The sequence below is a fragment of the Fusarium solani genome, assembly GCF_023522795.1.
Source record: "Fusarium solani strain SB1 chromosome Unknown bctg00000001, whole genome shotgun sequence".
In the NCBI taxonomy this organism is placed as follows: domain Eukaryota; kingdom Fungi; phylum Ascomycota; class Sordariomycetes; order Hypocreales; family Nectriaceae; genus Fusarium; species Fusarium solani.
Window position 1 is genome coordinate 3,479,267 of NW_027072156.1, and position 24,640 is coordinate 3,503,906.

General features: G+C 54.7%; 7 protein-coding genes across 7 annotated transcripts; 2 read left to right on the forward strand and 5 right to left on the reverse strand.

The window, feature by feature from the left end:
- Window positions 1–1,447: 1,447 nt before the first annotated feature.
- On the reverse strand, window positions 1,448–2,526 carry MRS44_003181 (uncharacterized protein; the record flags this gene model as incomplete). The annotated part of the gene is made up of 3 exons (XM_046268356.2): window positions 1,448–1,958; window positions 2,035–2,094; window positions 2,312–2,526. 3 exons carry the CDS (start codon window positions 2,524–2,526, stop codon window positions 1,448–1,450), a joined length of 786 nt encoding a protein of 261 aa, XP_046137287.1.
- Window positions 2,527–11,314: 8,788 nt separating this feature from the next.
- MRS44_003182 (uncharacterized protein) lies at window positions 11,315–13,443 on the reverse strand (the record flags this gene model as incomplete). Its single annotated transcript, XM_046282966.2, has 3 exons — window positions 11,315–12,401; window positions 12,453–13,134; window positions 13,218–13,443. 3 exons carry the CDS (start codon window positions 13,441–13,443, stop codon window positions 11,315–11,317), a joined length of 1,995 nt encoding a protein of 664 aa, XP_046137288.2.
- A 1,113-nt stretch (window positions 13,444–14,556) lies between these two features.
- MRS44_003183 (uncharacterized protein) lies at window positions 14,557–16,275 on the reverse strand (the record flags this gene model as incomplete). Its single annotated transcript, XM_046268359.2, has 1 exon — window positions 14,557–16,275. The coding sequence occupies one exon, from the start codon at window positions 16,273–16,275 to the stop codon at window positions 14,557–14,559; it is 1,719 nt and encodes a 572-aa protein (XP_046137289.2).
- Window positions 16,276–17,064: 789 nt separating this feature from the next.
- On the forward strand, window positions 17,065–17,997 carry MRS44_003184 (uncharacterized protein; the record flags this gene model as incomplete). The annotated part of the gene is made up of 1 exon (XM_046270617.2): window positions 17,065–17,997. The coding sequence occupies one exon, from the start codon at window positions 17,065–17,067 to the stop codon at window positions 17,995–17,997; it is 933 nt and encodes a 310-aa protein (XP_046137290.2).
- Window positions 17,998–18,089: 92 nt separating this feature from the next.
- Window positions 18,090–19,014, reverse strand: MRS44_003185 (uncharacterized protein; the record flags this gene model as incomplete). The annotated part of the gene is made up of 2 exons (XM_046268360.2): window positions 18,090–18,855; window positions 18,911–19,014. 2 exons carry the CDS (start codon window positions 19,012–19,014, stop codon window positions 18,090–18,092), a joined length of 870 nt encoding a protein of 289 aa, XP_046137291.1.
- A 444-nt stretch (window positions 19,015–19,458) lies between these two features.
- Window positions 19,459–20,321, forward strand: MRS44_003186 (uncharacterized protein; the record flags this gene model as incomplete). The annotated part of the gene is made up of 2 exons (XM_046268361.2): window positions 19,459–19,696; window positions 19,753–20,321. 2 exons carry the CDS (start codon window positions 19,459–19,461, stop codon window positions 20,319–20,321), a joined length of 807 nt encoding a protein of 268 aa, XP_046137292.1.
- Window positions 20,322–21,479: 1,158 nt separating this feature from the next.
- MRS44_003187 (uncharacterized protein) lies at window positions 21,480–23,543 on the reverse strand (the record flags this gene model as incomplete). Its single annotated transcript, XM_046278275.2, has 2 exons — window positions 21,480–22,835; window positions 23,277–23,543. 2 exons carry the CDS (start codon window positions 23,541–23,543, stop codon window positions 21,480–21,482), a joined length of 1,623 nt encoding a protein of 540 aa, XP_046137293.1.
- Between the last annotated feature and the right edge of the window lie 1,097 nt (window positions 23,544–24,640).

A 24,640-nucleotide genomic window follows, 5' to 3' on the forward strand; every position in this document is an offset into this window, starting at 1 on the left:
AAAAGACGATCAGTGAATGCCTCCCAGAGAAAAGTCCAATCAAAACAAGACAGATGACTCGTTCTCGTTCGTTGGTGTCTGTTGTGGGTGTGTGATGAGACAGGAAATGACCACCGGAGAAAGAGAAGGAGGAGGATGAGGGGTGTGATTTGATGATCCATGCCAACCAGACCAGACGAGTCGAGTAGAGTTGTAACAAAGTACTCCGTAGTGCAGACAGGTAAGTAAATGCGAAGAGTCCAACAAATTATACAGCCGCCGAGGTAACCGCCCACCAGATGCTATGCTATGCTCATGCTAATTCTAATAAACAACATCATGTCGTGCCGTGACATGCAGTCGACCGTCCATCCATGCATGCCTGTGCCCATGAATGCCGCTCAAGCACCTAGGCGAGGTGGTATCCGTAGTTCAGGGGAAGAACAAGAGACCTTTCCCCAGGCCAAGGCCACCGTCGACTCCCACACTAGCTCGCGGCAGTGTCCAGGGAGGCATGACCCTGTAGCCTGGCCTGGTCTGTCCGGCTGCAAGAGCCAGACCAGGGGGCGACATAGTCTGTGTGACGGGATGCGTGTGTAGCCAGGGGACAGGCAGACGGACAGACAAGACCTGCAGAGCCAGAAGCGGGGGATCGCCAAACGAAATTACCGATGGTCCCCGACAAGACGGGCAGGCAGACAAGGAAAAAAGAATAATAATAGAAAGAAAAAAAAAATGACAAAAGTGCCGGCCAACTCCGCTCCAACATGATCATGGTGGAATGCTGATGATGCGAGATAAAAAAGAAAGAATAAAAAAAAAAACACTTTTGAGCGCCGGGGAAGTGTCCCGTCAGCAAGAGAGCCCCTCCCAAGATACAACATGAACCACCAAAAACCAACCGAAACACACAAAAAGGAAGGAAAATTGTGGAATAAAAAAACAAGCCCACTTCGAGCACCGCGTGCTGTGCTTCCTTCAGTGCCAAGTGGGAACTCGACAAAACTAGGAACCGGGAACTGGCAGCGCCATGTCTCGCTCGCTCCCAGATTGGACAGGCGAGCAAAGAAAGACAAGACAGGACAAGACAAGAGGGCCCAGCAAGTAAGGGCCTTGGCTGAACCCCTGCTCGTACCTGTACCTGTACTTGGATGCAGTGCAGTGCAGCGCAGCACAGTAACCCCGACTTGCAAACCCCGCAAATGGGCCTGCAATCGTGATCAATCCTGCCCCGACCGCCTCGCCCAATCCCCGTCGCATGTCTGCCCGGCGCCGCGGTTGTGACACGCTCGCCAACTGGCCTAGCCCCCCCGCAGGCCATCTCCCGCCATTCAGCTCGGCCTGTGCTACCACACCAGTCAGCCTGCTGCCAGCCTCACGGCGTTCACGCAGGCTGCCATGGCTGCGGATGACAGGCCCCGACTGACGGCTCAAGATGCCAGACGTTGAAGCATGGTTCGCGTCCATCTCATCTGCCGACCATGGGTGTCACAAGCTCGATGCTCTTGGGTCGAGAGTAGGTGCCGGGGTGGCGTGAAGGCAGAGGCCGGTCCATTCCCGCCGAAGTCACATCGTAGGTGTATGCGCCGCTGCCCGCGCCGTAGTAGCCGCCGTCGTACGTTGAGGAAAAGTACGCCGCAGAAGGTCGCCCGTACGAGCTGTGCGGGCTGGTCGCTGCGCTGCGACTAAAGGGCCACAGGTTGGTCGAGCTGCCCGTCGGGGACGGAGGGCTAGGCGGCCGGACGTTGAGGGACCGGAGCGCCGAGATGGCCGAAGTGTGTTGGTAAGCCGACGCTCCGGCCCCTGGGGTCGCCGGTGGGGAGCTCAGCAGCATCGAGCTGGGTCGCGAGGGCGATGCCCGCGGGATGATGTCCTTGGGCTCGGGGTTGCCCGCCGTGTAGAATGGATAGTTGGCCGACGCGTAATGGCGGACCGACGAGGCCGGTTGTGACGTCGAAGTCTGATCAACCCTTCGACAACTGTAGCAGCCATAATTAGCATCGTCCGGGACTCACGGGGGATCGAGGTCCACCGCTGAGTGGGTTCGTAACCTACCTGTCGGAGCAGTACAGGAACATGTCATCGCGAGGGATGAATTGCTTTTCGCACGTCATGCTATCGTATCGTCAGCAAACTCATTCATTGGAGGGGTTTCTAGAACGAATCCCGTCGCCCTCCGGCCCTTGGGTTCTCTCCGACGCCAAGGGGCTGTGCTTGGTTCCTGAGCATGACGGCATTGCGACTGCCAGGGCAAAAAGCAAGGAACCCTCAGAGGAACCCAATCCGGAAAGTCGACGACGAGGAAAATTCTCTGGGATGACGTGAGACGTACCAGAACTGCGGGAAGCTCTCCCTCTCGTCTTCCCAAGACTCTGTCCGCTCTCGTTCGCGTTCGCGCTGACTTCGACCGAGTTTCTGCGGAGTGTGTCGCCGAGTCATGACGGGCCGCTTATACTTTGAAGGGTCGGTCGCTGTGACAGTCTTTCGCACGTCTGTTGATGATGTGTTGGGGAGGCCGTGACCAGACTTTTTCCGGCTGTGATGCATTGTGTGTGTGTGTGTGAAAGTGTTGAGGAAGAGAGGAAGAGAGAGACTGATAGAGGACGACACCTCAATCGAGAGGGGGGAGGGTGATATGATATGAGGCCCGGTGAAGGATAGCCGACGAGAAGGGTCGACAAGGTACTTGGCTTGGTACCGCCTGTAAACCAGTGGACGGTACCAAATTTTAGGGCAATTGGAGCCGCTGGGGTCGGGTGGGAAACCGCCTCTCCAGTAACGGATGGTTCGACTGCGGGGGGGGCCTTATCGTGGACACTGGGCTGCAGATTTCCCCTTTCTCCCTGATTTGATCAAAGAAGGGGCACGGGGGGAACAAAGAGATGGTTGCAAAAAAATTTTCTTGTCCTTGTCCGTGCCTGGAACAATTCGAGAATTGTGTGATGCCAGGGTAACTCGGGGTGGCAAATTGTGGTCGGGGCCGCGTGCAGGGACGACAGGACGACAAATTCCCCGAGAACGGTTGCGGATCGAGACGGACGGGTAGGAAAGACGTTGGACTGATTGATCCTCAGAGTAGAGATATGATAGTCGGACAAAAAAATTTAGTAATAAACGTAGGGCAAGATTTGTTCGGCGAGATATCCCAGATGGGCGAGTAAAAGACGGGATCGTCGCACGGGTTGTTTTAGGCTCAATAACGACTTGGGGAAGCCCCGGTGGGTGATCTTTTTTAAACTCCCGGATCTCGATGAGTGAAAAAATTCCTTCACAATGAATCCACTTCACGAGAGACAGACTCGACGTTGCGTGACCGTTAAGGCACTACAGGCGAGAATAGAGATGCGCAAACGTGGAGACGAGGCTCAAGCTATGTCTGATTCGGCCGCCGTAAGAAGCGGTATGGACTGTTCAAGCGTCGAGTTGCAAGGACAATGCCAGGGACCAAAAGAGGCCGAACGTCCAAGTGTCGTGTAAGTCGAAATTTAGGCGACGGGGCCGGGTGGTAGTCGAAAGGGGCGCTCTTGTTAGCGCTGGTTGGTGTTGTTGGTTCGCTGGGGGAGCGTGGAGACAGGACGACTAGGTTCGAAGGTGCTGTAGCGAGGGAGAAGAGGGAAGAGGAATTGTCTCTATTGTATGCCTCTGGTGATGGCGGTACGCAATCGTCGTTCTGGATGATTCAATGCAACCAGACTCAAGGTAGGCGAAGTCGGGGCACGCGAGTCTTAAGTATCAAGCTGGGGCACCTGTCAGTCACCTGGGATGGTGACTCGCTCGACAGGTTGTCGTGATTGAGTGAGTGAGCGAGGAGCCGAAAGCGGAGATGGGACGCCCGCAATAAGTCAGCCAATGACCCGCCGCAATCGACACTGCGAGCTGCGACTATCGGATTGCGCGAGAGTGCTGGGACAGGGTTGGGCCGAGGATCCTCTCAGGGTGCCCAGTTGGTTGCTAGTCCTCTGACAAGGGGACTTGCAGGGTCGCGGCAGGGACTGGTCCCAACAACAGGCGGGAAACCTGCAATTATGGGCTTGTCGAAAAGTCGGAGACTTCTTGTGACCCTTTTTCGGTGGATTGGGATCCCGCTGGGGATTCGTTGCTCTACAGTGGCGTGGTGTGGAGAGGATGTGTCAGTTGGGATGCAGAAACGGAAACGTGAGGCCTTGTGCTTGAGCGTGAGCGGCTGGCCAGTGTGTCGGTAGACGCGTGCGTATGTCAAGGGCGTCGATTGTGAGGGTGAGGGTGTCTCAAGCTGACTGATACGATGTCCGCAGACGTCGTCACGCTATCAACAGGCTGATTCCTGAGCCATCAACGAGTGAGAGAAGGCAGCAGCAGTGTGCGGACAGGCTGGAGCTTGTATATAATGAATGGTAACTGGTTCTTTCGAAACGATGCAATAGCAACAGTACTCAGCCCAAGAGTGAGTGGGAAGAGGACGGATGATATCAAGGTTGAAAAGGTGAGGATGGAGTAGGTAGCTTGACCACAGACCAACCACCTTGAACCTGGACGGGGTCTGGGGAATGGGGGTCTCTTTTGTATCTTCTCGCAACCGTGATAGATAGCGATCCATCCTGATACGCGTGCGGCACCAGGGTTGCATTATCAGACGTGCGAACCAGGTACACGTCGATGCGAACTTGAGCAACAAGGGGACCTTTGGGATACCTGGCGTCCCTAGCGCAGCTACGGCACATGATAGCGTCGCTCGGACACGATGGTGTTTGGAGGGGAATCGAAGAGACGTATCTCGTCATCATCATGTCTGCGAATGAGCACCGTACGCACCGTACCGCACCGTGACTTGCGCAAGCTCCGAGGACAGCAAGAGCATGATCCCTTGGAATCTAGCTGCGCCGTGCAGCCGCGTATCAGCAGCGACCGCAGCCAGCGAGCAGCAGCTCGTGCATGTTCCTCTCCGCTCATCCCGATCGGAGCTAGAGGATATGGATGGATCACGGAACGGACGAATGTCAGGGACGCATCCACCGGCCATCGGGGTGTGGATTGGAGGTTCAGTACATTGTAGGAGGGGGTGTGCATCTCTGTTGATGATCTCCAAGGGTCCAGGTGTGATGGATGGATGGGAAACCAAACCTGTGTGTGGGTTCGCCCCGAGGATGGAGCTCCCAAGACCGGGAAGAGATGGCCTCAAGGGTCGCCCGCCAAAAAGTCTTGGTTGATTTGATAGTGGTGGTTTGGTCCGTCATCATTCATGCCATGGTGTTGGTGTTGTAAGGTGGGCAGGTGACGATGAGACGCGGTGCTCTGTCGCAATGCCTCTTTGGTGACGATGCAGGAGCAGCCACCATCGCGCCTGCCTACAGAGTACCTAGCTCCAGCGACTAGCAATCAAGGTAGGGGCCCCTCCATCTGCCGCCCGTGGCCCACCCGAGGAGGCACTGGGCACTGGGGGCGCCTGCTTTCTCCACCGGGGCGCGCCTGCCTGGGGGGACCTGCTGCTGCTTGCTGCTGCTTGCTGGCCGCCGCCGTCAGGCACAGGGAAGAAGGAAGGAGGGGCCGCTGTATGGAAGTCACTGAGAAGCACCTGCCCTGGAGTTTTAGCGGCCCTGGAATGGAAGTCTACATGTACCTTGGGTAGGTAGGTACCTCCTGCCAACTGCCAACCAGCGGTGGTCGTCTCATCCACCCCGCCGAGCACGTTTCGCCGTCTTGCGGTGCGTGTTGCTGGCTTACTCTTGCGTCTTTGCGACGCCATTACGCAACAAAAGTCAGTTTCTGGCAACAGGGGTGCCATCGTTTCAATGGATTGATCTTTGCACACCGTCTCTTTCTCAACCGGGTTCCAGTTCTGTTCCAATGTTTCTCCCGAAAGCTTCGTCTGCGGGCCGTCACAATCTTGTTCCTGTGTGTGTGTGTGTGCGCGCTGTGCCTGTGTGTGTGCGGGAAGCAAAGGCCGCTAACTCGGGGAAAAAAGGGTGTGGTTGACAAGCGTGTTACTATGATGTGCATCATCGTTTGCAGACCCAGACCTTGATATCCAGTTGGTGGTGCACGCGAAGGGAGAAGAAAAAGTCCGAGGAAGAAGAAAGGAAAGGGAACAAAAGAGAGGTCGTACGGGGCCTATCAAACCAGCCCCGTGGGCAACTGATTCACCCGTAGCCGCATGGGCACCACATGGGAGGGACGGATGGGGCGGGGATTTTTTCCGCTTTGTTGACCATGATCCATGTGGATTGCTTGGAATGAATGGAGGTGAAGGATAGGACAAGATGGGGATACATGATATGTAGATTGCGTACGAGGTTGCTCCCAAGATCCATCAACCCTTGAGCCCATGTGGATGAGCCCGTGCTCCAGTGCATGAGTTTTCCTGGACAGACAATGGATGCAATATCCAGCCAAACCCACAGATTTCAAGCCTCCATCACCAAATCTCCACCGTCAACAAATTCCCACCAACATGCCTACAGTAATGTACCTAGCTGGCAAGCCTAGCTACGCGGACGATGTGCGTACCTCCGGGCGGTCGACGCACCGCGTGTCCGGTCACGGCCGCAGCGAGCGACTGCCGACTGGATTGACTGACTCTGGACATTACATCACCGCACATATGGGGTGCCCCCTCTCCAAGCCCATTGTCCTTCTCATGACAACTACTCCGCTACTTTGTAGTTACGGTATCACTCCGTCCAGGACAAGAACCGAGGTGGGGTTCGGTTCCTTTTCTCTCTTCCCTCTGGAGCAAGGGTTCTCTATCTCTAGTCGTATCTCAATCCTCCATCGGATACGGTGGAAACCTTGTAGGAGTTCTTCCCCCTGACTCCGTTGAACATTGCCGACATGGCATGGCAGCGGTTGAATTGGCTTGCGGGGCCGGTCCAAGCAAACCTCCCCGGCGATGGAGCCAAGTTGACACTGGAAGCGGGGAAGGGAAGGGAAGGGAAAGGGAAACATTGGATCCGTCCATTGAAAGCGCCAACAGCTTTCGGCCCCAGAAAAGCCAAGCTCGCGACGCCATCGAGCACCGGGCCGACGACGATGCGACTTGGGACTTGTTCAAGTGAAGCCAACGATTCAGTTGAGTCAAGTGCCACCGACGACTCGCTTGTGTTTGTTGTTCTGGTCCCTTTTCTATCCTCGGTCCAACGGGCATGTCTGATTCGTTCCCCCGCTTGTGAATTCCCATCATCAATGAGCTGCGCTGCACCCTGACGACAATCATCCATGGTCAGGGCCAAAGCCAGAGGATAGAGGGCATCAGGGTCGCGGGCGCGTGGGAGCCAGCGTGGGGGTTCCCATCCCAATGCCAATGCCTGCACCCACACCTCCTCTTTGCTTTGTGTCTGGGGTTCCATCAGCTCCAGCTCCCCTGGGTTGCGTTTCGAGCAGTTATTTCCGTCCGTCCAGTCTGATTCGGCTGGCTCGCGTCCAAATCTGGGGCAGATGACAGGAATGGCCTGATGAGAGGAGAAAAGAAAGGACGACTGCAACTGTCATGACTATCAAAAGGCGGGCTTCCGTCCAGTTTGTGATGTGTCTGAAACACTGCGACGATAATGCGCCCAGAAATGTCCCTTCCAATGTGCAGGGTTTGTTTCTCTCTCGCTCTTGACGCCATCTCAAGCCTGGCAGTTTGAGCCTTGTCCGTGTGTGTGTGTCTGTCTGTCCATGAGGGTTGAGGACGACCCTCCATCAAGGTCCGGGAGCTACCTAAATGTCATTGACTCTAGCTTCTAATTCGTCCTCCCTTGAACTCTTTTCAATCTGCCAACTCCCCATCCCCCGTCCGGCTCATGTAGGGACCCGTCGAGGTTCTCGCTTCAAGTTGGAAGGCCTCCACTTGCGGCTCAGCAACAGCCCACGAACTCGGGTTGCGGAGCCTCTCTTGTCGACAAAGAAGAAAAGAAAACAGAAAATTTCATAACGGTTCCGAAAGTAGCTTGAATCCAGGGGTTTTCCCTGAGTCCTCTAGATCCATGATCCTAGAGCTCGTGGTCATGGCTTCAGTCACATCATCTGTGCTCACGGGCCAATCGTTCTCGCACGCTTGGTCGGGTTCGCTTATTTCACCATCGAAGGGATGGCCCTCGTCTGACTGACTCGGATATCTTCGGTGTAAAAGCCCTCCAGTGACGATCCAGGGCCAATCTTCAACACCGCGCCCAGTGACGATGGTTTCGCCAGCTAACGGACCAAGACTGCCATCTCAGGCAAGGGCTGTGAGTCTGGGCCTGTTCCCTGCTGCCGAGGGGTCGGGCAGGCATGTACTCCGTAGGGTCTAGGTAGGCTAAGCTACGGATAGGGTCTGGGCGATTATCGTCAATATCTGGCTGGCAACCAGCATGAGGCCAAGATAAGGCCTCAAATGCGCTCTACGCGCCGGAATTTCACGACACCTCACCAACCGACAGCCGCAGAACCTGACCTATTCTCGCACAGTAAATGATGTGATGTCGTTTATTGATACGAGTATAGTTAGTCAGTCAGTCAATGTCTGCTGGTGGTGGAGTTGACTCGCCTGATGCGTGCTTTCGGCATTCAACCCCTTGCCTTCAACGGCGTCAATATATGGATTAAACATCAAAAGAAGCAACATCTGTTTGATCCATCTTCCGTCCGCCCACTTCACACACGCATGTCGTGCATCACCTCAACGCCCTCTCCCCACTCGATGCTACCCTTCTTTCTCCCCTGCCTACACAGTTACAGCTACCCTGAGATGCCCTCTCGCCACATCTCGCCATGCCCTCCCTCTGGCGTCGTCGAGAGAGATGTGCCTGAGAGAAACCACCTGACCCGTCGCGTGTGTTGTTCTGGACTAGAGGAAGAAGAGGGGTTGCACCGTTTTGCCTGCCCTGAGCGAACGGCAGATGCTGCAGATGTCGTGTCGTGTCAGATGCATCAAACCTCCCGTTTCGATACTGCGCTTCTACGGCTGAGCAGCTCAGCTCAGCTTATCGCGACCGAGGCCATCCAATATCTTATCCAGACACCCCCGTCCATGCCAATGTCCATGTTAATGCCCGGTTCAATCTCTAGCTGGAGCTCCTCTCTGGGTAAACAACCTCGTGATCGCTTATCTCCCTCTCGATTCAGTCTCCAGCATGCCTCGTCTGTGCTTATTGCCTGCCCGGTGATTTGATTATCTGGCTGATCTCCTTGTCCCCTCCACACCACACCAACTGATATCTTGCCGCCCCCATCTTGACTCCACGCTCGGCGATCAAGGGACCAAAAAGCAAGAGCACGCGCCACGGCCGAACTCAATGGGGTAAACCAGTCGATCCATCCATCGGTCGTTGCTTAACTAAACCGCCGCGTGTTCGACTACCTATCCTATCGCCGAAGATTCCCGAGCCCGAACCCAGATCGACATGTTCATCGTTGAATCGTCTCTTTGGCGAGTCGTCATCGTGAGCGTTAAACTCGGCAGTTGTCTAGATCCTCAGCTAGTCAATCCCATCATCAACTCCCCACGCTGACGTCTCTGGTCACTCTGCCTCGTCACACCATTCGCTGCCTGCATTCACTCACCTTGAGACGCAGCCTTGCGGATACCGCGGCCTTACCCCAGAGCCACGAATCCCCTCAGAGACGGCCAATCCCCACAGCCAAGACCCAGAGACGATGGCATCATCCCCGGCGGCTCTGTTGACGTCTATATCCTGGGCGTGGAGCCGCATCGCGTCAGTTGAATGTGCTATGGCGATTCGACACTAGTAGTCGACTACAGGGTTATGATGCTCAGCTTGACGCCAACATAAAACTCGTAGCAATTCTAGGCTTCTATGGGGTGATGACATGAAAATTGACTCAAAACTTTGCAGCTGAGATCTTCTCGCCTCGTCATCAAGTCAAGCAATGGTGTCAATAACTCAACAACGACGCAACCTCTCGACATGGGCACCACCCTATCCTATACGCCTGTAGTGCCTGGCGGCAATGTCACCCCAACTCAAAAGTTGATGTTCTACCTTTTTCGCTCGTATTTCGCAATTGTTCCTGCAGTTCATGCAACCCATACCCTACATCTCCTCGGACCTCCGGGACCTGTGTCACCTCAAGAGTGAGAAATGACAACAAGACTTGCAGGCGGCGAATGATTGATGGGAATATCTCGAACTGGGCCATGTCTCCTTTGATCTTCTCTACGTGCTAGAAAATATGATCCGGGCCTTGTTAGAATCATTACGTTGAACACTCCATCCTGCCGCTGGTCTCTATTAGACTGGATAAGTTGGAAGTGAACAATAGCCATCACTCATGCTTATGGTCACACAAATGATTAGGCACGAGACCATAGCCCCCGGAGAGTCATGATGACACGTTCCAGCCCGCCCTCTGGATGCTCTGACACGGCAGCCACCTTCTCCCAGGACTTGAGCGGTGTCAACTTGATGCCTGGAAGTCGAGATTAGGAGGTCAGGGGACATCCCAAGGGAACGGACATGGATCTATTTGGCATCCTTGGACACCAGCTTTATTGTCAAGTATACCTTGCTATTGTGAGTGAACCTCAGTAATGTTATCTCCTATATAAAATTCATCCCCATGCTGAGTTATCAGCTGGTGAGGCATTCATTTGCATAAATACCTGTTAAGCCGGTGTGCCAAACCGTACTCCGCTTCTCAAACGGACAATGGATTCTGCCCAGATGCCTGGCTCCTGTATGACTGTAAGATTTAACCACACTGCACCGCCGTGCTCAAGTGAGAATCAATGAGTGGTGGTCTTTCAGACCGAGAATGGTTGCTCATACGATTGTCACTCATTGCCGAGCGCAGCACTAGGATCAATATCGACATAAAATTCGTACTCGTAGACCTGAATGTAAGAGGCCTTCGCGGAATAGTCAGCTTACTCGCATTGTTCTACCTGACGAGAGCACACACCACCATGGAGCAACCACCATACGAGCAAACGGCGAGCGTAACGTATGCCCAGTTACAAAAGACCAGTTCCGCTTCGTGAGAATCCATGGATACCATTCATATGCACGGTTTAAACGGAAATGGGATCTCGGGCAAGATGGTAGTTCCAGCTCGAGTCTCGGTATTACGATGGCGTCTGCCATCTCACTGACACGCTGAAGCTATCCAAAAGAGCCACTACATCAGCGGCATTGATATTACACATGTATGCTAAAACCCCTGGCTCCAAAAAGGAGAGCATGAGCCACGGGCAAAAATAAATGGTATCCCGACAAAGTCCGTTCGCTGCCAAGTCGTTGTCATTCCGACTCCAAGTACTCCATAATTCCTTTTCCTTCATGCCTTCAGAGTCGCTGTAATGAAGGGTTTGAGCGTCAAGCTCGGTAGTGTACGCAAAGAAAATTCCACGTCTCTCATTATCCGACAATACCCCCTGTTATGGGTGGTAGTATGTCTGATGGACCGGTTCTCCCGGGACCTGTGGTGTCCGTCTGTCGGTCGCCAGTTCATGTGGTGTGCCAGTTGGAAAGTATCCGGGCTCAGTCTTGTTGGTTGTGTTAGATCCCATCGTGCCATCGTAGTGCGGACTTCCAGGAGAATGGCCTTGGTCCGGGACTTGCATCATGCTCACCTGCGGGATCCAGACGTTGCCATGGGCATCGAACTTGGGTTCATTGCTTCCATGCGGAGACATTTGACCCGTGTTGTCGAGGTTTTCCGAGGGTAGTTCCACTGGTGGCCCTTGGTGAGGCTGGACTGTCTGTGGTCTTGACTGGAAAGGAGGTGGGCTCGCAGGGTTAAAGGTAGACGACTGCGGGCTCCATGGGCCCGGCGAGTACTGGTTCGAGCTGACCGAAGGATGGGCAGGATGGTGATAGTCATACGGCTGTGACATGGCCTGTTGAGACCCGGTGCGTGTGTTTCGTCGTCGATGTCGTCGAACGAGGCAGAAGACGCCGACGAGAGCAGCAATAACAGCAACTGCTCCGCCGACGGCAATACCAACAATAGCCCCAGTTGAGAGCTTATCACTCGATCCACCGTTACCACCACCACCCGGTATCTCTCGTGACGGGGTCCGCGATGCGACTGATGCCTTTCTCGTCATGAGGGCGTTGAGATCATCATGATCAAAGCCACCTGCAGGCTTCGTCTTGGTTGCCCCGCCGTCCTTGTTCCCTCCCACGACCTTGATGACATCTGTCGGGACAACATATTTTGTCTTGTCGGGTTCGTAGAGCGCCCACGGGGCCTTGTTCTCGTTCTGTCTGCCTAGGTCCATGAGGTGCAGGCCCCATTGATCCGGGACATCGCACACGTCGTTGAGCGGGAAGAAGCCACCGTGGACAAACATCTGAGCCTCGTTGACGACGTTGCAGGTAAAGCTGTGATGGGGGAAGCTTCCGGTCTTGTTAGTATCGGTGGGATACATCTTGATCCACTCAAAGGTCGGCATCGTCAAGATGTAGATATCGTCGAAACCGATGCTGCCCTCTTCCTCGCCGGCACCTCCATAGAGGTAGCTGAAAACCGTCAGCCTCCAGATCAGTTGATCCCAACAGGAGGGTACTTACATGTTGTATGAGGATTGGTCTTCCACCCATGTAACGCCTGCGCAGAATCGTCGTCGCACTTCGGGAACATCGCCAGTCGCGTTTTGGGTATAAAACTTTCCGCTCAAGACGTCGTAGAGCATGATCTCTTTCATCGGTTGTGCTTCCCAACTGTCGTTTCCAGTCGCCCGGATCCCACCAAAGTAGACGAGCATGCCGCCGTCTCCGACCGGGACGTAAACCATCACGCCCTCTGCTCGGCCTATATCGTCGGGTCCAGTACTGTTGGTCCACCTCTCAGAGTCCATCTCATACCGGAGGAGGTAGGACGTTGGCACTTCGGGTGCATCTCCCCAATCCGGGACAGTCGCGTTGTTCATCCATCCTCCGTAGTAGTAGGCCTCGCCTCGACTTGGGATGGAGACGCCAGCTCCGTAGCTCAGTCCGACGATGTCGTTGTCCCTAGGGGACCCGAGATTCTGCCACAGATTGTTGATGATATCGTATTGGTAGAGATCGAAATCCCATGGTGTCTCGTCATAGAACTCGCCGCCAAAGAGATAGATGTACTTGTTAACATCATCAGGCCAGAAAATGCCACCACTGACGTCAGGAATTGTCGAGTTCTTGCTGAGATTGGCATACGGTTGAGGCATGCCCGAGCTAGCGACAGCGTTCAGGTCATGATAGATAAAGTAGGGGTCTGGGTTATCGCGTTAATAGCTTCTTCCCAAAGAAGCATCTTGGCCGAGATCCAAGATTGCCAAGACAAGCAGATCGACATACTGGAGAAATTCTCTGGTGTTCCGGAACCACCATCATATGTGACCAAACCTCCTCCAATGTATAGCTTGTTGTCGACTACAGCACTCTGGTGACCCCATCGTCGACAAAAGTTGTTTATCGGATCCCGTTGTTGAACCGCGACATTGACGTGGAAAGCAAGGAGTGCCAGCCCCAGCACCACCAATCGCTCGTGTAGTCGGCTGGTCGGAGACAGTGAGATCCACATCATGGTTTTCACCGCGACGTAGCATACATGCTCTCCGAGGATACGCGTCGATCACCAGTCGCTCCGGGTACCTGAGGAAGGCGATGTAATTCCAGACGGCCGAGATATTCGAAATCTTCAATGTTCCGTGGGTGGTGACGAAGAAGGGAAAAAGTCGACAGTGAAACAGGCTCGTCAAGCATAAGCAACAAGCAAGCCAGACGACGGACGCACGCTGATCATGGGCAGGGGAGCCCCAGCTGCCAGGAGAGAGCGCAACGGCAGATGAGAGTGGCGGAGGCGGCATCCGGGGCTGTCCATGTGTGTGGTCCAGACTCGCGCCAGACTCCCGCCGCCCGACGCCTCGGATTGGAGGTCCACTGTGCTGTGTGTGAGAGCGCCATGAGACGAACAACTCAGCAACAAGGCGCTACCTTGGAAAATCGGACGGCGAGGGGATGGCTGCATGCATGCGCCTTGCCATCCACTCAATTCACTTCACTTCGCCCACACAGCCAGCGGCTCAGCACCCAGCGGCTCCCGTGTTCCTGCTACAGTACAGTACGAGGCCGCGGGTGTGGTGAGACGAGATGCCATGTCTAGCACTGCGTGTGCGACAGGCTTGTGCTGCTAGCCCACTCCTTGGCCATCTTGATTCGCACGGGGCTGGGAGCTGGACGCAACTAGGCAGGCCAGCAGATGAAGACCTGCCAATCGCGCGCTGCGGGCGTCCCTTTCAGCTCGTAGGGGAGACCAAGCTCGACGCCGTCCCAGCCCGGAGTCGCTCACAGGGCTGAATGGGGTGACACCCACTTCCTGTTGGGCTTGGGCTCTGCCCCCAGTCCCAATGTATACGTAACCAGTTCTTCGGGAAATCAGGAGACGGAAATTAAGAAACTCTAATAAAGTTCATGTCTCGAGGCCGTTGCAGTTGTCTCTGTCTCTCCCGGCCTGCGCGGGATGAACCCCTTTCTGAACGACCGCGTTCGTCTGACATGATAATGATGATGCTGCATGTCGCAAGACCCCATGGCTGACCGATTTTGCAAACCTGCATCATATCTCTCACAATTGGGTCCTCCTGCCCCTGGTCTGGTCTCGCACAGCTCACCTCTCATCCATCCATCCATCGACTCAGCCTCGGGGATCAGTTCCTTCAGCTAGACGCCGCAACCCTTCCATCCACCCATCAAGTGGGAGACCCAGCGCCGCACGGATATCGCCGTCCAGCAGTCCTCGCATAGGGTGCGCCTCCTGCTGCTGGTACCCGAGCCAAGCATCCTGGTTCTGCTCCTCAATGGCCTCCAGGTCCCGCGTGGCACAACCCGCCAAGTCGAGGTCCGTCGAAGCTGCATCATCACGAAGAGCCACAACTGAGAGGGATGCCCCAATTGCATTTCTGAAAGATTCCACGACAATCTCCTCTGTTTGGCCCTCGGGCATCAGTAGGCTACCGTTTCGGATCAAACCTTCGAGCTCGGCCCCCGATAGTCGCCATTCTTGCCAGAGCGATGCTACCGCGCCTAGGCGACCTAGAAGGACTATGTAAGCCCGATAGATTTCCAGGGCCAGCAGTGTAGCGCCATCGTCGCGCCGCTCCCGGAGGAAATGAATGGCAATAGATCGAATTGATCCGTGTGCAGTGTGGCTTTCTGCAGCATGGATATCGTTGCGGATACCCGTCAACAGACTTAGGAGGGTCTGTCTGTCGCTCATGTCGAGGAATCTTGACTCTGAATTGACACTGAGATGGTGCGAGTACGTCTCCAAAGTATCGAGGACGTCACTCAAAGCCTCATCCCCAAAGTATCCATCTCTAAAGGCAATATCGAGGTATTCCATGGTGGCCGCGGGCTTGCCCATCTGGGCTGAAAGCCTCAGCCCAAGCCCACACAACGGCTCGCCAATATGGGCGCCACTAGACGATAGTCTCTGGCTAAGGTTGCCAAGGAAAGCCAAGAGGTCGTGACAAGTTGCGCTTTTCTCCTGGCAGCCGTTCAGAATATTCGCGCATGCATCCCGAACCTCGCTAGAGAGGCTGGAAGGTGGTCGCCCTTGGCCGTTGTGGAGTGTCTGGTGAAAAGACGTGGCATCCAGGCCTGAAGACAGACATTGCGAAACCAGCCTGCGAATGCCGATAACCGTGTCCTGTTCTCTTAGGGCTGATGCGAGCTGGCTGGGAGACGGCGGTTTGCTGGTCTGCTGCTCGGACTGCGCCAATTGATTGCGTAGCTGGAACCAGTGAAGCAATAGCTCGTCGTCCTGTTTGGCGTATCCCGGAATCCCATTTTTTGAGCAGATGGTGTGGAGAGTGTTGGATTGCTGGCGCTGACCCGGTGTCTCGGTTCCCAGAACGTTAGCGAACCCTTGTTGGCCGTTGGAGGAGTCGACTGGTGGGCCTGGTGATGAGCTAGATGGGGCTCCGTTGAGGGCTGCGGAGAGAATGTCATGGCTCCCGAGTCGCCAGGAACTGGTTGGCTCCATCGATATCTCGAAAACCTTGCGCCGGGACCAATCGACCTCGCTCAGCAGCTCCTCGAGCCGACTTCTCAATGCCTGGCGCTTGGGATCCACAGACCAGTGTTTGAGCATCTGAGCCTCATCGTCCTCGGTACACGTCCGCACATGCCTACTGTCCATATCGTCGAGGTCGAGGAGGAGATTGTTGATCTGAAAGAGTTCCCGATTCGGCGGCTTCTTGGGTTTTGCCCTGCCCCATCTGTTGACGGCATAGTAGATTTCTCCGCTCTTGTCCTCTCTTTTGATGAATGTCTTTTGGCGGATTTGTTGTGCTCCAGCGTTTAGCGTAGGTTTTGCGACCTGTGGTCTTCGGGCAGCTGCCGTGCGCATCATGTTGGCGACAAAAGGGAGATGAAAGGTTGGACACGTTGCAGCAGACGTGAGAGGTAAAAAGCATCAGAGAAGACAATTGCAGACGGAGAAGATGCTTGAGATGACACTCGACTTAAAAAAGTTGTGATATCATGTTGGGAACTTGAATGGAGCAAGGAGGAGTTGAAATTGGAAAGTGGGAGAAGGCAAGACCTTGCCGCGCATTCATTCCTGCTCTCCCCGCAGACACGCGACATCCGAGGATGGCTTTGACGCCCCTTCCTTGACAAATCCCCGCCGTCATCAGCCGTGAAGCCCCCTCCAATTGCCTTGTACAGGCTGTTTTGGTTGAAGTTTACAGGCGTTCTTTCAGGCAGGTGCTGCCCCAACGGTCCGATTCCCCGCCCCGCAACCCCCTAAAACCTGGGGAAGTGGAGGCCGCTACGGCAATTGAAATGACCAGCAGCAGATCTGTGGCTGTGCGACTGAGCCACTGCTATCGGCGCCGCAATTACACTTTTCCGTTTGGCTGGTGTGTTGACTATGACTCTTGATCTCACGTCAAGGTGAATGAACCTTCATAAAGAATATTGAATCACTGGCGTATGAATGATAGCCTGGATCTTCAAGACCCTCAGCCCAGTCCTTCTATCCCCTCTGAAACTCAGACCTCCGAGTTCCCATTTCCTGCCTTGCATTCATTGCCCCACTATCTGCCCATCTAGGACTAGCTTTTGTTTCCAACAACCTGAATTCACAACACACCACGGAGCAACCGCATCATTTGCTTCATCACATCAAACCGACAATATGGCACCTCCAGCAAAGAAACGAAGAACAGAGGCGGTCGAGCCGCCCTCTGCAGAAGAACCGGAGACTATTGAAGAAACCCCGGCTAAGGGAGGTGAGACCGACGACCTCTCCAAACCCGACGACACAACCGCCACCAAATCATCCACCGAGAAGAAGGATGACGCGCCAGCTCCCGATGCCAACCCTGCTTCGAAAGCCAAGGATCGAATGGCCCGCTTCAAGGCGCTTCAGGCGCGAGCAAAGACTTCAGCGGAAACGAACTTGAAGGAGGCCACCCTCGAGTCTCAACGACTAGCTACCGATCCCGCGCAGCTCACTGCGCTGCACCGGAAACACGCCATCGCGTCGCACAAGCTGCTCAAGGCAGATGTGGAGGAATCTGGTGAAGATTTCGAGCGCAAAAGAGCATGGGACTGGACCATCGACGAGAGCGAGAAGTGGGACAAGCGGCTCAAGAAGAAGGCGGCTCATCGCGACAACAACTCCTTTGCGGACCAGACGCAGGAGGCCAACAAGATATACAAGCGACAGCTCAGAAATATCAACGCCGATATGGAAAAGTACGAAAAGGATAAGCAGGCCCTTATCGAGAAGGCTGCAGCATCAGGCGGCCTGGACATCGTCGAAACCGAGGACGGCGAGCTTATCGCTGTTGATAAGGACGGATCCTTCTACTCGACCGCAGATTCCACAACGTTTTCTCAAAATAAGCCGGACAAGGCGGCAGTCGACCGCCTCGTGGCGGATCTGCAGAGAGCCGAAGAGCAGCGACTGAAGAAGAGAAAGGAGAGGATGGCACAGAATGGCGACGAAGGAGATGTCACTTACATCAACGAAAAGAACAAACAGTTCAACCAGAAACTGTCTCGGTTCTATAACAAATACACTGCCGAGATCAGGGACAGCTTTGAACGAGGTACAATGATTTAGAGGGAGATGGTCCATAGACGGCGCTTTTTAGTCCTCTGGGGTATTATACAGTCTAGCGTTGTGCTTTTAATACATCATCATAACCACGGCCACTACAGCATTGTTTTCCTCCATGCCTTGCTGGCAAGTTCCTCAATCTCGGGCACTTCGAGCGCGCCCTTGACGCTCTCGTCGCCCAGGGCCTCAACCACAGCCTCGGCGACAGTCTCAACCTTCATCGGCTTGACGCCAGCCGCACCCATAAAGGTCTTGAAGTAGTTGCCCGTCAGATCGTTAAAGGCAGTTCCCAAGCCGACCATGGCAGCCAGTGGCATCGTGACGGGGCGCGAGCTATCGAACATGAAGGACGGTCGGATAAAGATGCCCCTCAGCTGAGGGAACTTGGTGGCAATGGTGACTTCGGCCTCTCGCTTGGTCGAGATGTAGCGTTGAGGAAGGACAGGCGCTCCTCCAGCAGCAGAGATGTAGCAGAGGGAGCTCACATTCGCTGCGGCGGCATGCTTTGCCAGAGTGACAGCGCTGTCACGGTTCATGATCTCATACGAGAACTGGTCCTTGGGATTGGGAGGCTTGATATCCTCGCCTTGTCCTCGCTGCAGAGGATCGACACCACGGTCGCGGACAGGCGCAAAGGCTTTCCGGAGACCACTGATGGGCGACTCCTTGCCCGAGATGGCGCCCTTGTAGTCGGCTTCGAGGAGGATGCCCATGCTGTGGACGACATAGTCGGCGCCGTTGAGCAGGGGAGCGTACGTAGCCGGACGGAGTATGTCACCCCGCTCCCAGCTGACCTTGTGTGCCCACGGAGGGGGAGAAGGGGACGAGGTGATGGTGTCCCATCGGGGGTCTCCGGAACGGCTTGGATGAGAGATGAGCTTGTGATGTGTGGTGGTGAACTTGCGAGAGGCATTACCTGATGGAAGTCACATCCCAGCCTCTTGCCACAGCATATTTGCAGATTCGAGAGCCCAGAAACCCGGTTCCTCCGCAGACGACGAGCTTCTTTGTCGCAGACATGTTGGTGTTGGTGTTGAAAGTGGTGTGATGTCAGGGTTCACCCGGAGCTAAGTCGAGCTTCAGAGAGCTTTTAAGTAAGAGGAAAACTGGACCAGCTGCTGGAGGAATATGAAGAGCAAATGAGACAAAATCGCCAAACGTGTGACGTGCTAATTGTGCCCTACGGCCGAGTCCTAGTAAATATTGAGCACTTCCCGATGGGAGAGAGAAATCAATGAAATCATCATCAGGCCTCGAGGCTGCGAAGTCTTCGTGGCTTGCATCTGTACTAAGCGGTCATTGGCTGAGACAACTGTGGCGCAACCCAACAATCAGTCGCAAGGCTGACGACCGTCGCCAATTCTTTCTTCTACATCTCATCTCTCCTCACCCCGCCATCTCCCAATATCATCTATTTTTAATCGCGCGGGCGCATACCTCTTCTGAGGAAATAATTACTACACTATGGCGCCCCAAAATCAGCTAGGAAAGCGCGTAAAGCTGACGCAGGTCCGACGTCCCTTCATCGTGGGAAGCACCGCCAAGCCCTTCTCAGATACCAACCCGCGACCAGCAGGCATCCCCGACATCCACACCCACTCCTGGCAGGTCTTTGTGAAGGGCCTCGACGATACAGACATCACATACTGGCTACGCCGCGTGCAATTCAAGCTCCACGAGTCGATCCCTAACTATGTGCGAAGTACGACCTCGATCCACTACTCTTCCATGCGCGCGACCAGACTAACGGCGAAATAGTGGTTGAAGGAGAGCCTGGAAAGCCATTTGTCGTCAACGAGACGGGATGGGGAGAATTCGACATCACTCTCAAGCTCTACTACGTTAACGACTCGGGCGAGAAACCCCAGACGCTGTACCACTACCTCCGCCTGCATCCCTATGGGCGGAACGAGGAGGAGAAGCAGGCCATGGTCGCGTCAAACGGCGAAATCCGAGCATGGAGCTACGAAGAGCAGCTTTTCAACGAACCCTACGAGACATTCTACAACATCCTTACACAAGGCGCCGTGCCCAAGGGGTGGAAGCCGAGCGGCGGCAAAGGCAAGGGTAAGACGCGCCTACCGCCACCGCCTCCCGCCGATAGCAACGAGGTATGGGAGCGCTCAGCGATGATACCAGCGCACAACAGGCCAGGACAGCCCTTCAGCCTCGAGACGGAGGCAGCCGAGATCCGAAAAATAGCAGAGGCCCAGGCGCAGGCTGAAGAAATGGCCAAGAAGATCCTGGCTGAGCTCAAGAGCAAGGAGGAGATGCTGGCCAAGCTCAAGGCGGAGAACCAGGCTGCTGCTGCCGCGAACAAGTCTTAGACGAGCTCGGAAACGGAAAAGAAAGCAGAAGAGCCCACGAAGAAGGGGCCAAAGGCCAGAAAGATCAAGAACCGCCCCTGGTAGATCACAGCTTGAACCCGCCAGCACGCATCATGGATTGCTGTTCAGGCGCCAATATGATACCCGACTGCGTTGTGGGAAATCGGAATTAAAGGGGGCAACATCCGCTGTCAAGATTCCACTTCACACAATGAGTCAACTGACAGCATCATTCCGAGGTTTTGACGTTCGATTGGACGTCGTCTTGCGAAGTCGGCATGAGATGTGCCAACTCATCAAGCTCCGGTCCACAATGGACGCCAGGGGTTGACAGTGGAGGCCATGAGAGGAAGTTGTCAGAAGCGGCATGTTGCCAAGTCAGGGGTTGAATCAGGAAGTACACCCCCGATAGCGGTACACTTAGGATACACTGGGCGCTTAGAAGAGAAGAGTTTGTTGCATCTGTTTCCTTAGACCGCCGTGCCACAAGACAAGACTTGACACTGAGTCATCGTATGGGACGGTGATGAATCTGGAGTAACGTCACAAGAAGCAGCATCGTCAGGTAGCCCAAAGATCTTTGAATCATGTGAATTGGAGTTGTCTCTGCAGCAGCACAAACTTTGTGGGTGCTACCCAACCCGCCCTTCCGGTTAACCCTTTTATCCCATACCATGGGTTTTGTGCCTGTTGATATCTCGGCCATTCCCAGTCCCAGCCAACCTCACCAGTCCTACTCCGTAACCGTTCATCAAACACCTTGTACCAAGCCATGTGTGCAAACCATCCTCCTGGGACCCGCGACCAACCCAAAAACACAAAGGTAACCCTATCCAGTCGCACCCTGCGCGACCCCTAGAACTCTGATAGTGTGATGCTATCGGCTCACACATGTAGAATAGACGACAAAGGAAATAAAGACAGTATCCACGCCCCAACCTGGCCGGTCATAACTCGTGATCCGGCCCACCTTTTTTACCATTCGGCAAGCCGCCTCTTCCAACGCCCGTTGCATGTACCAAAAGAAAAAGCTGGGTCAGGTCGTGTCCAAAGCCTGAAACCCTCCAAACACCAGCGCCTGCGAAAAAGAATGAAAAGTAAAGAAAAAGATCTAAAGAATGGAGAGCGGTATATACTGATGCTCATGATCCGCAATTTTTATCGAGTAGCGGCTTCGTATGCTGGTGGTGGCATATCTTCGCGCTCCTCCCAGGTTCCGCGTTGTCGGTTTTTCTCGTCGTAGACGCGCTTGGCAATTTCGCCAGCCATCTTCATGATCCAAGCTTGTTCAAGAATGACAGACGAATTCTCTGAACTAGTGCTTTGATTTTCAAAGGTGAATGCTTTGTCCTTTCCTGCCTTGATGCCGGTAGTGGCAGCTGCGGGTGCAAAAGTCTGAGGTTCAGGGGCTTGGGCAGGAACCAAAAGGGGTTCCATCTGTTGTGATTTTTGGAATTCTGCCATCAGAGGAGGAAGGCCCGTCTCCTGCACGCTTCTGAATCGAACCTTGGCCGGAGTGGGCGCTTCGGCAATGACAGAAGCGTCTGTCTCTTCAGGAACAGAGTCGTCAAGGGCAGGCTCAGACAACGGAATGTTGAGTGATTCGGTCTCTGAGGCCTCGCTAATAGTCTCTGGGGTAACAGCCTCCGACTTCGTTCGCCTCAAATTGACCACTCTTGTCTTCTTCTTGCGACCTGCCCGTGATCGGCTGCCAGGTCCAAGTGACAGGCCAGTTGTAGCCGAGTTCAAACTGACGAGTGAGGGTCGAGCTGGGAGATGACCGTGCGCAGTGCTTCCGGTGTCGGAGAAGGTGTATGTCGTAGAGGTGCCGGCAGGGAACGAGTAGGTCTTGGTGAGAGAAGGTGTTGCGATTGATGGCGTCGGTGCCTCAGAACGATTCTCGTGTCCTGTCCAAGCACGGAAGACCACATCGCGAATGCCCGGAGTGAAGAGAGATAGGGTGCGGTGGGAGTCTGTCAAGGCAGCAAGACGCAGCAGGTTCTTCTGCGAGAATAAGGATTTGACCTCGCCGCTTCCATTTAGCGTAAGCTCCGAGATGGCGTTGGGGTCGAGGAGATTGCCGTTGGCATCGACTGGGTCCAGCGGGGGACTTGCCAGAGGGTCGACACCTGCTTCGTCTTCCGTCTCCTTGGGGGTTTCTGTTCCCTTGTTGGCTTGATCGGGACACCATAGTTGAAGGGACAATCTGTGAATAATCGCGGGTAACTCGTCCATCATGAGATTTCGTAATTGCTGTTCGATGGTCCTTTGTAGATAATCGCGAACGAACTGTATCGAGTCGAAAGTCGACGAAACTTTGAGAGATTCGAGTGGGTCATTGCGGAAGACAAGGGTCAGACCCTTTTGCTTTGAAAAGACGAGGATGATGAACGCCGAAAGCTTGATTTCAGACAAGGTGATCGAGAGTGGAATGGTTAGGCCTGACGCGGCGGCCAAAGGCTGAGGGGAGGTGAAAGTCGGCTTCGAGTATAGGTACGTGTTTAACGGATTGGCCTAGAGTTGCCGAGTTAGTGCGAGTCCTAGGAGCGTTTGCATGAACGAAATCGAAGCTACCAGGCGCTAACACGCCCGCATGTGACAGCGCATTGAATGAGCCCAATGCGCATATCGCAATCAAAATGAGGTGGCATTCGAGCTATGCAATGTGCTGGGAGAGGAAAGTCGAGGAATGAGGGGAGATGGTGGGCTTGTGCTGGTGCAACAGAGGCTTGGCCGAACTGAGGGGTTCGTGATGTTGGGCGACCCGACACGTCCACCACCAGAAAATGGTGAGAAGGGATGCAGGACGCGAGTAGCGATCCCGCAGATGTTCCTGCAGTTGTGCTTTGGGTATTTCGAGTGTTGTATGTTGTGCGCGACGCTGAGGCTTCCCAGTTGTCGTCGCAGAGCGAGGCGTTGACGATGTCGGATATGACGGAACAAAGAGGGACATACTTGAACTCTTGTCTTGAGCGTCAAGAAAGAATCACCAGAATAGGTCATCTTGAAGATGCCCCGGAACCTATCCTCTGCCAAGTCGCCAATTTCTAGGATCTCGAGGTCGGGGGGCACGGTGCCGAGGTTGAACTCGCTGACGAGGATATCATCGACAATGATGGGTGGTTTGGGGCTCTTGTTCAGCGCCTTGGTCAAAAGGTCGCGCGCGCGACGGTAGAAGTCGGCGTCAGCCGTCAACGGCGACCAGTTGAAGTTGAAGGCCATGTTGAAATGGCTTTCACCTTCTCACAACCATGGATAGAGCAAAGAGGTGCCGTCGAGTCGGCAGCTGTGACGAAATCGCGAAGCGGGCGAAAGCACTGACAAGGGCGCGCGTGCTAGATGGAGCTCGTCGAGGGGCAAAAAAACAAATCGATCGCGAACAAGCGAGGGGAAGGTTCGGCACGTCGTCGGCTGGGGGATTTCGAAACGAAGTCGGCGGGCGGTGAAGGAAAGGGAAAAGAGAAAGGTGAGACAAGAGGAGTCGGCGGTGAGCTCGACAATGAAGGTGGGTGGCTAGAGGACGGCGGCGATAGGTATAAAGAGGAGAGAAAATAAATCAGGATGGATGAATGGATGGTTTGGATCGTGGAGATGACGCTACAGGATCTCCCGGGGCCAGAGCCTCGAGGATGATTGGGGGAGCCGAGGCCGAAGTGGGGAGCTCGGGACAGCACCGCACCTGCACTGCAACAATTTTTTTTCACTCAGGGTTTGACACGGCCAATACCACCAGCGCTGGAGGTAATATTAGTGGGTATAGGTTTGAGGTGTCTTAGCGAAACCGTCAGAGGGCCGCTGAAAAGAGGCGGTCTTGGAGGCTCGAGCCCCTGGATTGCAGCTGTAGGGTTCCAAACTTGGATTTTTGGGTTTGTGAGGGATTTGGTTGGTCCGTTGGAGCCGGCGGAATGGCAGGGCCTGGTTGTTTGTTTCTCGGAGTTTAGCGGCCGAACGGAGTTGGCGACGGAGTTCAAGATATATGAATCTGCGGGAGAAAGAGGTGGTCCAAGCAGAAGGACCCGAGCAGTTCGTCGGATTCAAGCAATGAGAGGCGTTTCAATTTGAATTGTTAATGCAGTGAGCGGCAGTCGAGGCAAGGTAGCCCTAGATGTGCAGTGCAGCAAAGCAATGTGTGCAGCGCAACGCAAGGTTCGCCGATGGACTCGGGCGCTTCGCGAGAACCCGAGAAGGCGCGCTGCCGTGCTGTAGCCGGAACGGTGGCCGAGGAGCTGGGCTGGGCTGGAGGCCCACAGGATTTCGTCAGTAACTTCAGCCGGGCCGGGGACTAGTCGCGTGACCCCGTCGTTGTCAGTGAGTTGGCG